We start from the raw sequence: 19965 nt of genomic DNA, 5'->3' as shown, positions 1-19965 counted from the left end.
ACCTACAACATAACATATTTAGTTCAATGGTATTCTTGATACTAGACAATCTAAAGCATCTACCTCAGTGGCTTAGGCTCCCCTTTGTTTCCCTTTGCTACTTAATGGTAACATCCCATAACAATTAATATCATTAGCATGACTTGTTAATATTCATAACAATTAAAATCATTAGCATACTTGTCAATATACATTTGAAATAATGAAGAACAAGTTTTTTATCAAAAAATGAAAAAAATACTTGCAAATTGAATCACCTTGATATAAATATAAAGAGTTGTTTTTTAAACTTGATTGTTAACTTACATTTGGTGAAAACAAGGAGAGTGGGTGTCTTTTAGTCTGATCAGAGACAATCTCATTTTGAGTAAATAATGCTCTTCCCTGCCTCCCCCTGCCCAACTTCCCCCCCTCCCCATCGCCCCTGGAGTCACTTAACAACTTCACAGGAGGAGACACAAAGCCTACAAGGAAGTGGCCCCTGTTTATCGAAACCTCAATTTGTCCCAATGTCTACAACATTCATGCAAATGGCTTCAAGGGAACAGTTCAGCAACAACCTAACCATTGTGTCAGAAAGGCATTTTAGGATTTTCTGAAACTAAGTTTTTTATTCAAATTTCTTTTCAATCAAGAGAACACATTTCTTAGAATGATTCATTGCTATTCCAGCAAGTTTTTTAATTCTTCAGTTATCCCTTCCACAGAAAGACAAAAACCCTTTGATAATCTGAGAACCGGCTGTTTAATTGTTCTGAGCCAGCCATCGGTATTTCCTCCCCTCAGATCCTAATTATGCATGTATATATGCCAGGGGGATAGAGGGGGGGGGGGAGCATGTCATCTGAAAAATAACAACATCTGGATACTTTTAACCTTGCCAACCAGCAATAAGAAAACTGAGTTGAATGCAGTTAGCTGTCAGCAATGACTTCATTCATTTGTTGCTAATGCTCATTTTTGCAGATTTAATTTGGTGATTATTTTGATTGCATCTGTTGCTACTTTGCCTATATTGTGGAAGGGAAATTGCTGCAGCACTGACAGGCATTTTAATTAGCCATATACACAGTAAAAGTCACAAAATGGAGACCATTACCACATAAGAGTGAAAATATGAGTTGCTCTATATACAAAAATGGATATATAGCCAACATTGTACAATGTGGGTTAATGGTTTAAAATAACTGTGTGCAATGCAATGACAGAACTTTGAATTATTTGCTTATTCGTTGAATTATTTGCTTCAATTGTTCGTTGAATTATTCGTTTCAATTGTTCGTTGAATTATTAGCATATATATGCAAAGAGGGATCTGTTGAGACAAGCAACCCATTTTGCGGTTAAATAAATCAAGTTAGTGGTATTTTGTGATGACAAATGACACAAGAAAAAGAATACTCCTAAAGTTTTAAATTACAGCTCCCTAGATGAGTACTACTCAAATTATATCAGAGTCATATAGTAGTATTTCAGGTTCAATATTGTTATATAGATAACTATATATGAAACTAAAATTTCAGACTGTTGATTTCAAAATGTCCTCCATCATGTCTCCCCTCATGCATGTATGATTCAAATAAAACTTGCAAGAGCATTTCAAATCATATCCTGAAATTACATTCATAAATAATGCACTTCGGGGAACATAGCAGAAGAAATCAAAGACGAGAATTCAACATAATGCTAAATATCATATAAACACAGAAATAAAAAAAATAGTCGAGGAAGATAAACTAAATATGAATATAAATAACCTTCATTAGTTTGTTTACATTTAATATGAAGCTTAATTACCAACTAAACTAGTACGTTACCTGACACACATGCTGCCACAGTTACCACATCGTTCGAGTAAGCTTTAAAAATTTATACAGCAAATTTGTAAAAACGAACACTTCCTTCCTCCTCGGTTAGACTTCAACTCCTTTAAAACCAAAATGCCCCTTGCACTCCTTTAATCTTTGAAATTTAAAACCAACTTATTATCCAGCAAGCTCCTTTTCTAAGACCTGAAAAGCTTTCTTACTTCCCCCCAGGGCCAGCTGTTTGTCTTCTGTTGCCTCCAAGCCAAGCAATGCAGAGACCTCTGCACATTCATTTCCCTACTAATGTAAACCCCAGGAAAATTAATGGCGCAAAGAGACTCTACAGTTACGTAGCTCTCTACGCTATCAACACAAAACAGACCCAACTTGTTTTCTGCAATGCCATATTGTGCCAAGTTTCTCTAAACCGCAAATTAAAGGAGTGACGAGGGATTGAACAAAATTGGAATCTCTGGGAGTCTCTTCAACTGCTTTTCAAGTTAGCAATCACCAATGGTTGTTGCTACATTGTGCAATTCAAGCCAGCACTCCTGAATATGACTCACATATATAGGTATCATGTCTTGTTGTGTTGTTAAGGGGAAAGTAATTCTGCAACTGCCAGGACTTTTCCTTGCAAAAGTACCAGGACATACTTGAAAATCAAACGGTGAAGAATGAAACTAAAGGGTGACAAAGGTATAGCCTTACATGATGAAAACGCATCAGTCAGCATGACATTTTGGGGTGGTGTTTTTTGTTCTTTTCCAATGCTTAAAAAGGACACATGGAATCAATTTTTTAGACTGGCTACAAATTCTTTACAGCCATATTATTTTAGGGTTTTGTTCTACAGGATTCATAAAAGTGGTTTGAAGCAGCTGTTTGCAGTTGGTTCATGAATGCCAGCCAATCTCAGAAAAAATATCTTCACCACAAACCTGGCAAATTTTTACTCATAAAATTCAAAATTTGATTAATTTTAAGGCACAGTCAGTCATCGTTTCAACTCATGAACACCCACCCGGGAGGATATTACTACGATCAAACAAGATTGTATAAGCTTGTTTTCGTGATCCAGCACATAATAGTACAAACTCGTAGATTTGGAAGACTTGAACAAGAAACTGTCCTAGTTCTTCAGTGTTGCCAAGCAGACTATCCTACAGTTTCACTACTTTGAATTATACAGAGGAGTAATTCCCTTCATCACACTGGCACTGTTTATCCTTGACAAAATGAAGCCTGGTGATATCTGATTGTTTTGAAAGGGCTAAATCTCATGATTTTGGACATCTGTTATGACATTTAAGGATCGCATTTACAATATAAATTCTGTTCAAAGTGTAATTTGCATGGCAGAAGGCCTTACCCTCCTGCTAACCTAACCTATTATGTCCAGCTGTTTTGATAGTACCTGGGAATGATATGTTATCTCTCCACAGTCCCACAGATGATCCTGTAATGAAAACAACCTCTTTAGACATGACTTCTTAAAAATGTTAATTACAGAATATAACAATTTTTTACAGAGAGGACCTATAAATGGCCTCATTGTTTAAAAGTGGAGTCCTAAAGAGAACCCTTATTCTATATACATTGTCACCCACACCCGTAATTGTATCATCATGTTCAAGAGAAAACTGGAAATATTTTTGAAAAATCGCTTCGCTTTTACGTGAGCACTATGTAAAGTTTTTGTCTCAAAAATTTAACATAATGCTTTAAGTTTTTCATTGGCCGAATTAATTGATCATTTACAGACCGTACAGTATGTTTCCCTTAACATTATCTGTACATTACCACCAGATTAAAGCAAAAAATAGTTAATGAGAGCATCCTTTTTATTTCTTTCGTAACCCAAGCGCCTCGACCTATCGAAGGAACCCATCTTCCACTGTTCCAATTATTCTACATAACACTAAATCAACTCCCACTAAGTTGAAGTTTTACTTCACCAAATAACACTCGAATAAAAAACAATAATACTAAAAATAATTATACAAAACAAAATCATAACCTTTCCTCTTATCTACACAGTGGTGACAAGAAGAAAAAAAAATCAACCGAGACCATAGCACAAATAACAAGGCCACTAGCATGTTATAACTTAAACATATTCACAAAATTAAAGCCTATTATTAAACAACAGCTGACAGCTGACATTCTCCTTCTCTGCAGCCCACCCCCCCCCCCTCCCCCTCGCTGCTGAGAAGTACATTAGGCTAAATCTAACAGCCATTGTAACTTCTCTTGGCTACAATGCCACCTTTAACACACTCATCTGCCACACAAAATGTCAACAGCAATAATGCTATGTAGAGAGGCTTACTCAGGGATCTTCTCAACAAAATGACTCAGCTCTTCAATATATACAAAATCGTGAACACAAGTTAATAATGTTTTTGACTGCAGTCTTCATGCCTAAAGGGGATGAAAGGATATGCATTTGAAGCACTGGAACAGTAGGAGTGATAATATCACTGAGGCCATTTTCTTGTCTTAATTTATAATCCATGGTCGCATAAAAAGATTTCTATGTTGTACGATGCAAACTGAACCAATCATCTATGTTTATGCACAACTTGGACAGATATACTATCCATGACTATATCCACAACCAACATCTTTTTCATCAACATCATCACAACCAAGTATCTTTCCCACTATCCATAAACCAACAATTTTTTTGCAGCAAACTATAAACAACTTCAACAACAAACTGATCATGACAATATTCATTTCATCGCTTTTGTAATGAAGAAAATAACTCAATTAATTTGCAACCTTCCTATGATATGGTACTTTCAGTCAGCGCTTTTCATTTCAGTTTGCGATTGGTGTAGATTAACTAAAACTATATATATCTTACACATCTTTCAAAAAAAATCTACCACACTCTTGGGTGATAGCGATTGTAAAGTTTGGCAGTTCTAAGACAAATGTTCATGAAATGTGCTGCAAATCTGATAAAGATGCCCCCTCTAGCACATAATAAAGTCTTGTTGTGAGAATTGTGAGAAAATATGAAATGGGGGAGCAAGCATCATCTTCATAACAATATACACCAGGGAGAGTACTTGACTATGAATTATAATTAAACTGAACAAGAAAGAGAATTACATCTAAGTTACGAATTAATCAAGAGAAAAAGCGAGAATGACTTTATGAATATTCAGTATGTACTGACATTAAACTAGGTTTCTTGGCGACTACAATATGATTAACATGGACGCAACATGTATACAGGCGTTTATTGAGATCTCAATAGGTTAAAGGGCATTAACATTAATACTTTAAAGGAGTCTGAGGAAAATATACACCAGGAAACATCAGAGTAACTTATACTATAACAACTACCTAATGTACTTTGATTGTTGATATGAAAAGTTTATTAATGATTAACAAAGGAAACACAGGTCATGGATGGCACAAGCAGCTATCAGATTGCAATGGCAGGTAGAAAATACAAGAAAAGGAAACTTGGAACAATGACAAGAGGACCTTATCAGAAACTACAAGATGTGAAAAGAAGATATTATAATCTGTAGTACTTCAACAGAACTGGATAGAAACTTTATAAGTTTTTGAAAACTGCTACTTGCTAAAGATTGTGATTAATGGGATGTCCCTGTTCTAAAGTATAAAAGTATTATGAAATGGTTCAAGAGCTCAGGAAGTGGTTAAAGATGACTGGATTAATGTATCCACTCTAAACATCCATATCTCCTCCCTATCTCTCTTGATCGACTCCAGAGCAACAACCATAACAAGCTATGCCAGAGGTCAAAGTTCACAGTCTCCAGCATTAAAGGTGCCAACAGGAATTGCAGTAAAAACCTCACAAATACAGGTCTGAGGATCCCCCAATCGTACTGGCGGCCAACAGGGCAATTTTTAAGGATCTTTTCTGGTCGTTACAGGCCAACGAAGCCTTGTTAAGTTTTGGTTGTCTGAACAGCAGATTTGGTTGTCCGACAAAACATGTAACAAAATTAACAATGACCAGTGTAGTAAGTCACTGTAGGATGTGAAGTGTAGGAGAGATGTTTAGGATGGTGAATAGAATACCAGCACTGGAGGTAATCAGCAATTAATTATTTTACTTAGTTTGGGGTGGGGAGGGGGGTATTTAGTTACAATACAATCTCTGAATTTGACGTAAACTAGTGCTCCTCCGGACAACCTCCACAGCCGGTTTTGGTTGTCCGAACGAGGAATTTGGTCGTCTACGGCTATTAGACTGCCATCAAAAGTTTGCCATGGGCAAACATTCGTTCTTGACGCTCCGATGTTGTTTATCTTGGACTCACCGAGGGATACCATGTCACCCAAATCACATGATTGGACTTCATTATGACTATCCAAAGTCTCTGACAGCTGAAGATTAGGATTATTCAGGTTTAATCAGAGAGACCAGCCACTTTTGACAAAGCACACATAATTGTTAGTGACGTTAATATTTCAGCGACCAAGGACGACGTTACAGCTATTACTTGCAATGTCCGATTCTCGTACGACCACCATATTTCAAAACAGATCTCATTAAAGCAACGATGACAGGACAGGAGACGAGAAATACACTGTCAAAGTCAACCCAAAATAAATCTTTTCCTATAGATTATAATCTAACTTTCTGTAGAGTACCCCTATTCAATTTCAAGGGACAATTCTTTGCTTATGAGGAATTCACCAACCAGTATGCAATTCCACATCAGACTGAGCTTCAAGTTGCCCTAAAGCTATCTTGCAATTTAGCAATCTGTCCTTTCCATATGGGCAACAGCTTCCACGTGAATTACCGCTGTTGGAGAATTGAGGCCAAGCAAAGGGGTGGTTAAAAATATATAGTCCTTGTACAATATCATCCAGCTTTCTTTTTTTCCTTTTTTTTTTCCTTTTTTCCCCCTTTTTTTAGATGCTTCTTTATTGCTGTTGTTGTTGGTGATGATGTTGATCTTGTTTTGACTTCTTTGTTATTTCTGACGTGCTAGACTTGAGGCTTTCTAAAAAAAAAATCCCAAATGAAACAAACCAATGCAAGGTTTGTGTTCAAACCAATAGTTGGCATCAGTATAGGGAGACAGAACTGTGTATTAAAAACCTTAGTCTGCACCTGTTAAAATCCTGGAATAAAAAACACACAAGCCCAACAGATACTGCTTATGTATTTTCAAGTAATTCTTACTTCAAATTTCAAAAGACGTTGCTTAATTAAAATGATTTAGGTACGATGCATATAAATATACAATACATGGATACTGTACAATACACACATACTGTATGATACATACATACTGTATAATACATACATACTATACAATACATACATACATACATACTGTATAATACATACATACTGTACAACACAAACATACTGTATCATACTGTATAATACATACATACTGTATAATACATTCTGTACAATACATACTGTACAATACATACTGTATAATACATACATACATACATACTGTATAATACATACATACTATACAATACATACTGTATAATACATACAACCTATACAATACATACATACATACTGTACAATACATACATACTGTACAACACAAACATACTGTATCATACTGTATGATACATACATACTGTATAATACATTCTGTACAATACATACTGTACAATACATACTGTATAATACATACATACTATACAATACATACATACATACATACTGTATAATACATACATACTATACAATACATACTGTATAATACATACATACTATACAATACATACATACATACATACTGTATAATACATACATACAGTACAACACAAACATACTGTATCATACTGTATAATACATGTATACTGTACTGCATAACACATTCTACTGTATAATACATATACTGTATAATACATACATACATACATACATACATACATACATACTGTATAATACATACATACTATACAATACATACTGTATAATACATACATACTATACAATACATACATACATACATACATACTGTATAATACATACATACTGTACAACACAAACATACTGTATCATACTGTATAATACATGTATACTGTACTGCATAACACATTCTACTGTATAATACATATACTGTATAATACATACATACTGTATAACACATACATACTGTATAATACATACATACTGTATAATACATACATACTATACAATACATACATACATACATACATACTGTATAATATATACATACTGTACAACACAAACATACTGTATCATACTATATGATACATACATACTGTACTGCATAACACATTCTACTGTATAATACATATACTGTATAATACATACATACTGTATAACACATACATACTGTATAATACATACATACTGTATAATACATACATACTATACAATACATACATACATACATACTGCATAATACATACATACTGTACAACACAAACATACTGTATCATACTGTATAATACATACATACTGTACTGCATAACACATTCTACTGTATAATACATATACTGTATAATACATACATACTGTATAACACATACATACTGTATAATACATACATACTGTATAATACATACATACTGTACAACACATACATACTGTATAACACATACATACTGTATAATACATACATACTGTATAATACATACATACTATATAATACATACATACTGTACAATGCATATATACTGTACAATACATATACTGTACAATGCATGTACTCTACAAGGCTACAAAAAACATTGCAACTAGTTGATTCTATAGCATATATATTGGTTGTTAATAATCATCACTGACCTGACCTATTACAACTACTTTATTGTCATTCAAATCTGTTTCTATCCACATGTTGGGGCACTGTAACTTGTATATCATTCTAATATGCAGAGACAGAGTGTGAATGAACAGTATCTGTTTGTAAATCTTCCAACCCTTTAATTCTGTAGTCTTTATAAATATAGGGCCAACTGCCTTTGAACCACAAAGTTCAAACACTGTCTTTAAAGTTATTAAATACCCATTCCATATCTCTTCCTTCCCACTAAACTGTAAATAAAATACTCCCAATGTGCAAATTGTTAATCAACAACCTCCTTGTGCTTTTACCAACCACAAACTTACCACCTTCTCTGAATACCAACAGTGGTAGATAGAACAATAGAAACTAGTCCTACAAAAAAAAACAGTCATGCCCTGCTACCCCCCCCCCCCCTTAGTAATAACTGACATCATCAGAAAATACCTCAGACTAAACTTAACCGCCCACCACAAGATATACTTGCTACTTCCCTCCTGAAATGTCTTCCTTTCCCTTTTGGTTTAGTCTGATTTTTGACCTATCTGAAAAAGTGCAGTGTCATTCTCATAACAAGGAAACCACAGGGTTCAAAAGCCTTATTCTTAATGGGTACTGCTTTCCAAGAAGGACTCCCAGATCTAGAGTAAAATGTACTTAATCAGATCAACGAGGTACACAGTGGAGGTTTCAGAGGTTAAACATAAAGATTGCATTAGCACTAATACTTACCTAGCACTACTGTACCTAAAATGAAACTCATAGCCTACAGCAAACATTTTGTAACTAATTTATAGCTTAAGTTTGTTATCTAGTTAATTATTCTGATGCCTCCCCAGTAATAAACATTGTAGGTATTGTCAGGCAAGAACTGGTTGGCATGAAGGTTTGCCTAGAATAGTTATATATTATTTTTACAGACTGGAAACTAAGACTCTCTCCAGACATGAGAGAGAGAGTGGTATGGTCATCAGAAAGCAGGTAGTCAACAGGGAGCAATGAAAAAACACTATGATTGTCGGGAAAGAAAACTTAGTTTATTACAAGTATTGGATCAAGGAATGGGAACTAGATAGAATAAGACAACCCCACCCCCCCCCCCCCCCGTTAGGAAATGTACGAAAGACTTCTTCCAGACAATGAAGTCCAAAGCACGGTTAAAAATACATAGCACAATATGTTATTCAAAGGAAGGCGAGAGTGTCACTAGTATAGGCTTCTATGCGTCATGAATGGCTTCTATATGTCATGAATGGCTGATATGGAAGACATGATCGGCGATGACCCAGGGAAGGGTTAAGAGGATGGGGTGGGAGGGGGAGGGGGTGGGGGCACAGTGCTAAAATGTGACAAGTTATATTAGGCTAGGTATGTTGGAAGGTGCGATAGTAGAGTAGAGACAGGTAACAGAGGAGTGCAGTACTACTTAGATGTTACATCATTTACACAACTTTACATTTATTGATAATGGTGGGATGTTCTTCAATTCTGTTCGGTCTATAAACGTTTCTTGGACATAGAGGGGGAGAAATTGTGGAAAAAACATCCTCTCCAATGGAAAGGTAAATAAACTGAAAAACCAATGACATATATCTTTTAAAAAAAATGATCCTGTACTGTTTGTCCTCTCTAACTGGTTAAATATTCATGCTTTTTGCCTTAAATGTCTAATCTTTATTTCAATGCTAAGAGTGTATTATTGAGACTATATATACTTCACAAACAACCTAGGCAATAGGACTCATTTAACTCACACAGCCACCCCGATAGTTTCTAAAAACTAAAGTAAATAATATGAGCAGATCAGTCGACATGGTATAAATCACCTGATAGATGCTGAAGACACAAAAGCGCCTTTAAAGTGAACTTTGCTTGGTGTTAGATTTACGTTGAATGTCATTCGGTATATCTCTGTTCCAGCATGTTTACCAACAGCTTATTGACATCCTTAACTGCAGATGTGCATTTGTTTGCGTTCACAGGGTATCTCATCCATTGTCAGTTTTCTCCGCTTCCCCGTGGTGAAGGTCAAAGGTACAAACGTTTTTAGTCCACTTAGCTGGCTGTAATTAAAGGTGCATCATGTCGAAGTAAGAGAGAGAGAGGTTTCCCATCCACGTTTGATTATCGAGTCATAACAAGATAATAATCATACAGTTTTATAGCTTTAATACTCGGATAACAAGTTTGAAACAACTACCTCCAATGGGACCATCCAAATATTATCAACTAATACACACTCTCTCTCTCTCTATGGGAAATATCTCAGGGTTAATGCATGTTATGTTGAAACTGCTGGTAAACTGTCACAATGACAATTTTGATGCATTTTTACGAATTACAGGACATGAATAAGACCAGTAGAAGTGAAAATTCCACTCGTTATTGAGTAAGAGTACAAGGTTCTCAGTGAGAGTATGGGTATTACTACACTGGTGCCTAGTTACTACATTCCCAAAATGTACAAGTATGAGCACAAATTGACTACAGTGAGTACAGGTACAGGTACAGGTAATTACAAATAGTACACAATTGCATACAACTCTGCTATCCCAATACAATGTAACAAGCAATGGGCCTATATGATTAAGTTTGCATAAAAAGTTTGGTACCTTATTCCAAGTAAATTATATTTCTAAATAAAATATAATATAAATATGTGGAAAACTGTTTATCTGAGAGGAGAAGGGGTGTATCGAAGTAGACACTAGTGGCTCCTGATGTGTTAGTTGATTGGTAGCATCATAAAAAATGTGGCCAAATAAATGTTACATGTCTGTACATTAGACTGTGTACCACCAAGCAAATGTATTGTATGCATACAGTATATGGGCAAATGAGAATGAAATTATGCATCATGGGTAATTAAACAATCCCTGTTGCTGTAAGCTACAGTAGGTAGATCAGAATGTGTATATCATGTTCAAATGAGGCAAGCAAGAGAGGAATGGAGTTCATACCTCAACATCCGCAATATCTGTTGGTGCAGCTAGAAAATGGTTATTCCAATCACCAAACACTATCAGTTTTGATGACATCATCATTGTATTAATAACTATGACATCATCAGTTATGAGCTATCAATTTCTCGGTGCATTGCAAGTTTACACTCACGGTAGATCACAAGACACTGACTTTGTTTACATAATTACCAAATGAATGAGAATTACAAATAAGGTAAGAAACCTCAATCTCCCTGTAAAAGATTATTAATTGTTACTTTAGGACAAAAGTGAAGCATCTAACATCAAACAGAAAAGATAAGAAAGGGAGAACAAACATAAATTAACTTCCATTTTGTTAGAACACTGAAACATGCCTTGAGGAAAGGGGAAGCAATTTCAGGAAGCTGGATTGCATTTCATGATAAACCTGAATGCCACAGGGAAGTCATCAAAATAAGGTTGTAGTTACTGGTTAAATATATGGTTAAATATGGGGTGTGATTTGTTTGTTATCACAACACATATTGCTATTCAAAACAGGCATGAATGCTACATGTTGGTAAATTTTACAGAGATACTGTATATACAGCACGTTTGGAAAATATTAAGTATTTTCTGTACCCTTTGAGAAAAAAGAATTCATAGTTCTCAAACATCTACACAATACAAGGACACTATAGCTTTAACTGATATCATCATTGCAAACACTGACTGTTACGTTCCCATGGTTCCCTGTTTATTAAATCCATAGATTTATAGATCTTGTAAGATTCAAGTGAAATGTTGAAATTTATTTTCTTTTTTTCTTTTCTTTTTGAGCAAAGTAGATGTTTGACACATACTTTAAAGTTGATACATTAAACTTGATACCTAAACTGATCTACTGATCTGTTGATCTGCATTTTAAATTTTTAAACTTGAGATAAATCAACCAACAACCACATTCTTTACATGAGAAGGTTTTTTATGATTGTTGTAAATGTTCCATGAGCTACTGTATCACTAAAAGCTGTTAACTCTGTCACTCAATATATCGGGTTGCAAGAGAAGTTAGCAGGATGAAGGAATCTGAAAATGCTGGGAGGAGATAGCAACAAATCACATTTTCACACTAAAACAGATTCCGCATATTTTTGGTAAACCCACAACAAATCCATCTTTGTTACAATTTGTGTGTATACTTATTACATATATTTACACACACTGCATCCACACATGCTCTTTATAGCCTCAGTATAGATGATTGCATAACTGTTGAGGTGATCCCTGCATAGACTGTCTTTCTGTTACAATATGAATACAGTACTGTACAATACATCAATATACTGTACACACACATACACACACACATACACAAAAGCACTCGGCAACACAGCTCACAGGAGGTAGCATGCACTTAACAGGAAACACATCACATCATGCCATATGGGTTATATTTGTAAGTGGGTAGAGTTTAGTAATTGCATGCGGTGACAAACATCTAGCAATAAAAGTAATAATATTGAGGGTAAATTGAGGCCTTTGAGGGCAATTAATGCAATGGAAAATTGGTGGGCGATACAACAATGAATTCATTCCCTTCGTGTACATGTAGCTACAAACAAAGGAACCTCAATAACGATGCATTATTCATCAACTACAGTTAAAAAGGTATAACTTTAATCAAAGATATGATCTCAAAGTTTCTTTTTTATATGGGGAGGTAAATTAAAAGAGTACATGTCAACGAACCATAACATACACTGTATACACAGTATTATGTGTACTGTGTTGTGTGACAGTGTGAGCAAACACTTGCAACTGCACAAAATTGGAACATAAAATATGTATACATTTCCGAGTTTGATATTGTTAGGTGCGTCCTTGACCCATACAGATAGGCCGATACTTGAGAACAATGACTGCACAGTACAGACAGCTCTTACTCAAGAAACATACTGGGACACACAGAACTGCACAAAGGAAGACACATTTGTGTGTTTGCTTAAGGTGCAGTTTGACAATGACACACACCCACACAAAATAACCTTACCTGGTTTAGTGGTTTGTCTGGATATATTATTTTTGTATAACTTTCAAAGGGAACATTTAAGTGCAGAATGAGGAAAAGGGAAAGTGGGGGGGTGGGGTGGGGGGAGGGGAGGGAGGAGGAGGAGGTTAATAGAAAAGATATATGTATAGAGGACGAACTGTAGGTAACAAGTAGAGTAAACTAAGTTGTGTGTGGATACTGCAGTATGTAGGGTTGGCTGTCAGACGGTTGTTTATAAATTGGTCTCAAACATCTAAAACATCTTGTTTTCCAGAAATATATTGTTTCTGGCAATTTCTCATCACAAAGCAATTTAGAATTCAATATCATCATGCCTATCCACATCAACATACTTGTTACAATAGATCAATAGCCCTGTAGATGGTACCACACTGACCTACAACCCTTTTATAATCTACTGTAAAGTCCACCGTAGTAAAGTGTTAAGTCCAACTTTCATCAAGAACACTTCTAAGTTAGCCTCTGGCTATATTATCTGTAATGAGGCCATATTCAGTCTCATATAATTGCTATGGTAACAATGATGACAACGTTGTATGGACACAAAACATACGTACAGTATGTAGCAGTCAACATCCTAATATGCAAGGCCAAAGGAACCAATCATTTCCAATAAATTGAGAGTAAGGCAATATGCAATTGGACATACTCCTCCTCTCGATCTCTTTACAGGGATATACATATTTAATGTCCTATGTGGGAGGTTTAAAAGCTCTCTCAGAATACAAATTATGAGCTGAGCTGGATCATTCTCAGTTGTCTCTAAAACGATAAAATGTAGACGTGAAACCACAAAACTAGGGTATATGACTATACGGCACGCATCATCAGTTATATAGCTTGTTCCATAACATTTCAGTCCTAACTGAACAAATAAAAACTAACCCTGATTTTGGGTAATTACAAATGGTAAAACCTGACCTGATTTGGATATTTAAAAATTGATACAGTACTTACATACAATATCTGTCTGCAATCAACACACTCCAATCTACCTAAATCTAACCACATCAGTACCATTTACCGCACTGTGCCCCTCCCCCTACTGACCCACTTGTAGATACAGCACACACCCCAATTCCTCTTTTCTCTCAATCTAAATTTGTCTACTCTTAAAACCATGCATGCTTTGATCTAACCTATCTTATTCTCCCCTCGATATCTAAATGACAAAAATGTCGGAGAAAGTCACCATCCCTCGATTAATTACTGGAATGGACATTGGTAACCTTTACAGTCTCTACATTAACACACATAGGGACTGTTTCTATATAGGGTAATCAATGTATACTAACTTAATCCAACATCAGTTAGTAACAAGGGCAAAGTATGTCAAAATTTGAAAAGGTCTCAAGATTCTTCCACTATAATAGATGGGGGTTTCAATATTTTAACAAATGAAAAAAACACACAAGGGATATCTGAGAAGAAAAAAAACAAAACAAAAGACAAAACGAAAGATGAGAGACGAAACAGGGCTGACATTTTCACTGAATGCATTTATTTGAAGAGGTTTCATAATCAAATGGAAATGTACTTCAACGAAACAAACAAAAGAATCTGAATATGTGGGTCAGCAGTGCATTTCAGAACTAATTCATCATTCTTAAAGTGAACGTATCCACTGGCTGTCTCACTGCTAAGTAGATCAATTCACCAAAATGGATCTGACGGTGCTTTCAACAATTTGTTTACCAAAATTCTAATTTTAGATTTTATTCAAATGTGAAGCTTTCTGGAGTATTTAGAATCCCTGCAGTGCATATATGTACAGGCAAAAGTATACTCTGCAGTAAGGCTGCAAACTGGACTGATAGAATACAGAGATGTTTAACTTAACTACCTTTTCTACTTTCTCATGTGTCGCTCACTAGAGTTGTTAGTGATTTCTGGGTTGTCATCTCTAACATTGGTCTTGCCACAGAAAAGAAGTCTGTGAAATCCCAAATTTATGTTCAGTTATTTAAAATGAAGATGGTCACTTTCCCAAACTTTATTTGTTATCTTTCTTTCTTTCTCAAAGTCCATCGCTCGGCACCTTTTCCTTTCCGATCTACCATTCGGAAGGTCGGGTAGGGGAGGGGGGCCGGGGCCCGGGGGGGTGAGGTAAGGTAAGGTGCTAACATGTTACTAGTTCTTAGGCTAGGTAGATAAGAAGGTGCAACAGTATAGTCAAGACATGTAACAGAGGAACACAATAAATACTGTAGTTGTAAGCCTTGAGAATGGTAGATTTGAAAAAAGAACATACAGTATGGGGCGTTGACCCTGAAATAGGTCAGTGTGGGGGGGGGGGGGCAGTGCTAAAATGTTTTCTTAAGCTAGATTGATTTGAGTGCATAAATAGAATGGAGACATGTATGGGAGGAGTGAAGTAAATTCCATTAATGAAAGATTAAAGTGAACATGTACGCGCTAACTTCAACACTAGATTATTCCCTGATGATATAAATCTCTATTATAATCCACAGCTACAGTATTCTCATAAATATCAAAAGTATGTGGAATGTATGATGACAACAAACAATCTCAGGAGACTTTGAAAAGAAACTGGCAGTCCTTCCAATAGACCAGTCCTGTCTTTCAAACCACCCACCCTCATTCCCCACCCCACCCCCCATCCCCACCCCCACCGGCTCCTGTCAGACAACCCATCTTTTTCTCATACAAGAACTCCAATGCCAAAGACTACATGTAAGCATTCTGGTTACATGATGTATTGTGACATAACACCTTCATATGGGGGAATAGGTGAACAGTTAATGCAAAAATTACACAAAGTCTATGTTACAGGAGGAGTACACACACACATACAATGCAAACTGCATTAGCTTTACATGGGCAGTACATGACTAATGTATATACATATATTATTAATACATCTACAGTATATATACTGTACAGTAGGTATGAGTACACGTATACTGTGTTTACCTTTTGTTAACATCATTACGAACGACTTAAACGAAACCAATGGTAAAGCAGCCAGTTGATATCATGTACTACGAACACTTTAAAACTCACCTATTACCTAATAAGATTAATACAAAATTGGGTATCATAATGTAAATATAATAATGCCACTTTCAATTTGCTAACACTGATAGTGCAGTGTACTATGATACACAATGCATAAATGGCCTATGTACTACAGTATCTGCAATATCTACATAAGTAAACATAAATTGTGGTCAATTGGTCAAATCGCCAGATTCAAAACAAAAGATTTCCTAAAATTTCCTGAATGACATCTTCAGATAACATCAACAGTTTATATATCCAAGGCTGTTAACGGTCATTAGAAAATGCTTCCCAAAGTTTAGCATGTTTGTCATAATTGCTGAAAAATTTCAGAAAGTACTTTAGCCAAGGTTCTCACTCTTCAAAGTAATTCAAGACACAGAATGGATCAATTAAGCATCCCAGTGAGGATCAGTTAAGTATCCCAGTGTGGATCAATTAAGTATCCTCGTGAGGATTATTGTCCCAGTGAGGAGAAAAATGGGGAATGGGGGGTGCGTGGGGGAGGGGTAGGAATGCTTCGAGAGTGATAGTAAAAGGAGAACTCATAGACTGATGAAAAGTGACCAGATTTGGTCAATCTAGCATATTTGCAGAGGAGCCTGACATCACCCCCTTGAGGTATATTATATGGGTAGTATTTGTTTGAAAAGGTCACAACCTGGTACCACCAGGCATCAACTTCTTTGAAGGGAGGTATGAAAAAAACAGTAGTTTTGGACAATTAACTTTAAAATATATAGTGCCGATTGTTCCGGTTAGTGTTCGTGTCACGCAGCTGTGCTTTTTACTTAACTTTGGCACTTTACAAAGAAATTCTCCTGTTTATAACAACTTATAACTTGCTTTTTATGCTGCCAATTGCTAGAGACCCCATTTGGAAACCAATACCTTAGTACATACAAAGCTGCCTACTGTAGGCCTTCTTACAAATCTGCTACTGCTTGACCAGTTTGTATCAAGAGTGATGACACTATAAAACTTTAAAAAAGAAAAGTCCAGAAAACTTGAAACATTCTGATCAGTGGACAAACAACATCTCTGTGATTTCATCTCACAATTTAATGCTTCCAATCTTCTCCAAGTAGAAACGTGAGAGATTTAAGGAATTACTAAATACAAAGATTGAACCAAACAACTTGTCTACAAATAGACGGTCTGAATGTAACCAAAGTAGCTCAATTGGAATGTGAGGTCTTTTAATGTGCCTTTTAATCTCTGTCTTCTACTCATTACACGAACCAGGGAGGATTTGGTTTGGTTGTTTACGCGATACTATACCGTATCCTTGGAAACATAACCTACGAAACTGGGATAGAGTACGACGTTACTTCAAACTCATGATGGATACGTTTGAAGAGCACTCTTGGTTGTTTGAAGAGTGACCAATTCTCCAAATATTCAAAGAGTATGAGACAATGGGCATTATTGGTCCCATGATCTACAGCATACAGTACTTAGCCCAGGCCTCAAAATCAAGGACGTTCAGACTTTAGAGGTCTAATTCTGTTAAAATTTCATTGATCACTGGTAGAAAATACATCTTTATCTTTATTTTTTTCCTTTTGTTTTTTACTTGCTATTTGTCCAAAAATGAAAATTACATTATTCAAAAATTTATGTATACAGGGAACAATGTTACTGCAATATGTACAAGTTTGCAGGATTGAAATTTAGGGATACAAGTCACTATTTCAAACACTTGCAATTAACCAAGGATAAATTATAAGTTCACTTCATTTCATTGTGTTTACTTGTGTGTTTTCTACAATAAAATAAACATACACATCATTAAGAAATCTTTTGGTCATTCCAAATATGCTACTGTACTGCAATCCTAAGGTGATTGTTCCCTCTGCAAATAAAATTTTGCATCCAAATGGTCCAAAAAATATTTGGAACACACAATCTGGCTCAAAAATATATTTGCCCACCAAAAATTGAACCCCCAAAAATGGTCCCAAAAATATTGAACCTGACAAATTCGGGCCCAAAGAATATGTCCCAAATGCATTTGACGTAGAAATAAAAATTCCATCCCACTTTTTTTGGGGCCCAGATTTTCCCAACAATTTAGACCCTACATGTACACTTACATAAATACCAAATTTGGCTACAATCCGACTTTTGGTTGCAGAGTTATGCAATGTAAAGATTTTTAATGTTTGACCCATAACCTCTTTATTATTCATGAGGTCCGTGCCAGAAATACTAACACATTATCATTAATAAACATATATGTACACAGCAAGTATGACAAATATCCATCAACCCATGGTTGAGTTATCGCTGACCCAAGCAAGTTTCATAGATGCGCGCACACACACACACGCCAACCTGATTGTTTGTTCTGCTATGAAATAAAAATTGTGAAATACTAGACCAATTGCCCAATATATTATATACGCAAGCATCATTAATCAACAAATTCCTGACAAACATGAAAGCAAACATTCTGGAGATCTGATAAACACACCCTTCAATCATGTAAGAGGTTTCTTCTCCCTTTCATTCAAACAGTTTTCTACCACACAGCGCAGAGGAGCGGTGCTTCTTACATGAACTGTGCGACTTCATACACTAAAGTTTCTCCCTAAGAAGATATACAGCCAGACAATGTAATTAAGGTCAGCATTTACAGCGAATATCAGGAAACCAGAAAGCCAATTACCACTCTGTGCCTGAGAATAGATCCCTCCTAATCACTCCCCAGATTTCCTACAGCGACAACCATCGGAAGTGCTTCAGAGGTATTTTCTGTGCATACGATATATACCCAAAACAGCTACCTACAGTATTATCAAATGTCCACCCTATGGAGTTTTTTGCCTTCAGACTTGTATGTTCAGTAAAATAGTAGTACTTACAGAAAGGTAGGAACTGACATCAAAATTATTGTTGTCAATGTGCAAGAATTTAATTGTCATTGCTAGTTTGTCACAGTTTCTATTAATCCTTTATTCTTATCCACATCATTCCATATCAGAGACAAAGGTCACAAGAGTGTCAGATTGCTTAAAAGTTAAAGAAATTTCAATTGTAATTACATGATCAAGTTTGCAGCAGGTTCATGAGCAGAATTGGCTGTCACTTAAAAATCCTAATCTTTAAACATAATGCATAATGAGGAGTATGTGTGCATGTATCATGTAGTCAGAATTTTCCATTTGTATTGGTACCGAAATAGATACATTTTATAATGTACACAAATTCAAATCTGAGGTTTGCTCCAGGATACAGACATCACTACCCACTGTAATATGATTACCTATATACAGACATCACTACCCAACAATACACAGTACAGTAATTTGATTACCTTGCTAGACTTACTCAAGTCTGCTTTCAGT

At 35.7% G+C, this 19965-nt stretch overlaps 1 protein-coding gene across 11 annotated transcripts in view; it reads right to left on the bottom strand.

Moving 5' to 3' along the window:
- The window catches only part of LOC139981406 (uncharacterized), an 86109-nt gene that overhangs the window by 52162 nt on the left and 13982 nt on the right, over positions 1-19965 (bottom strand). Inside the window, exon 1 of one of the 11 annotated variants that reach the window (XM_071993772.1) lies at positions 1818-2065. The exons of the other annotated variants lie outside the window; for them this stretch is intronic. Within the exon in view, the coding sequence (XP_071849873.1) occupies positions 1818-1828 (11 nt within the window). The 5' untranslated portion in view covers positions 1829-2065. Of the gene's footprint in view, positions 1-1817; positions 2066-19965 lie in introns of those variants that run through there. 11 annotated transcript variants of the gene reach the window in all.

Source organism: Apostichopus japonicus, chromosome 15 (assembly GCF_037975245.1).
Source record: "Apostichopus japonicus isolate 1M-3 chromosome 15, ASM3797524v1, whole genome shotgun sequence".
NCBI classification, from domain to species: Eukaryota; Metazoa; Echinodermata; class Holothuroidea; order Aspidochirotida; family Stichopodidae; genus Apostichopus; species Apostichopus japonicus.
This window is presented reverse-complemented; position numbering and strand designations above follow the sequence as displayed.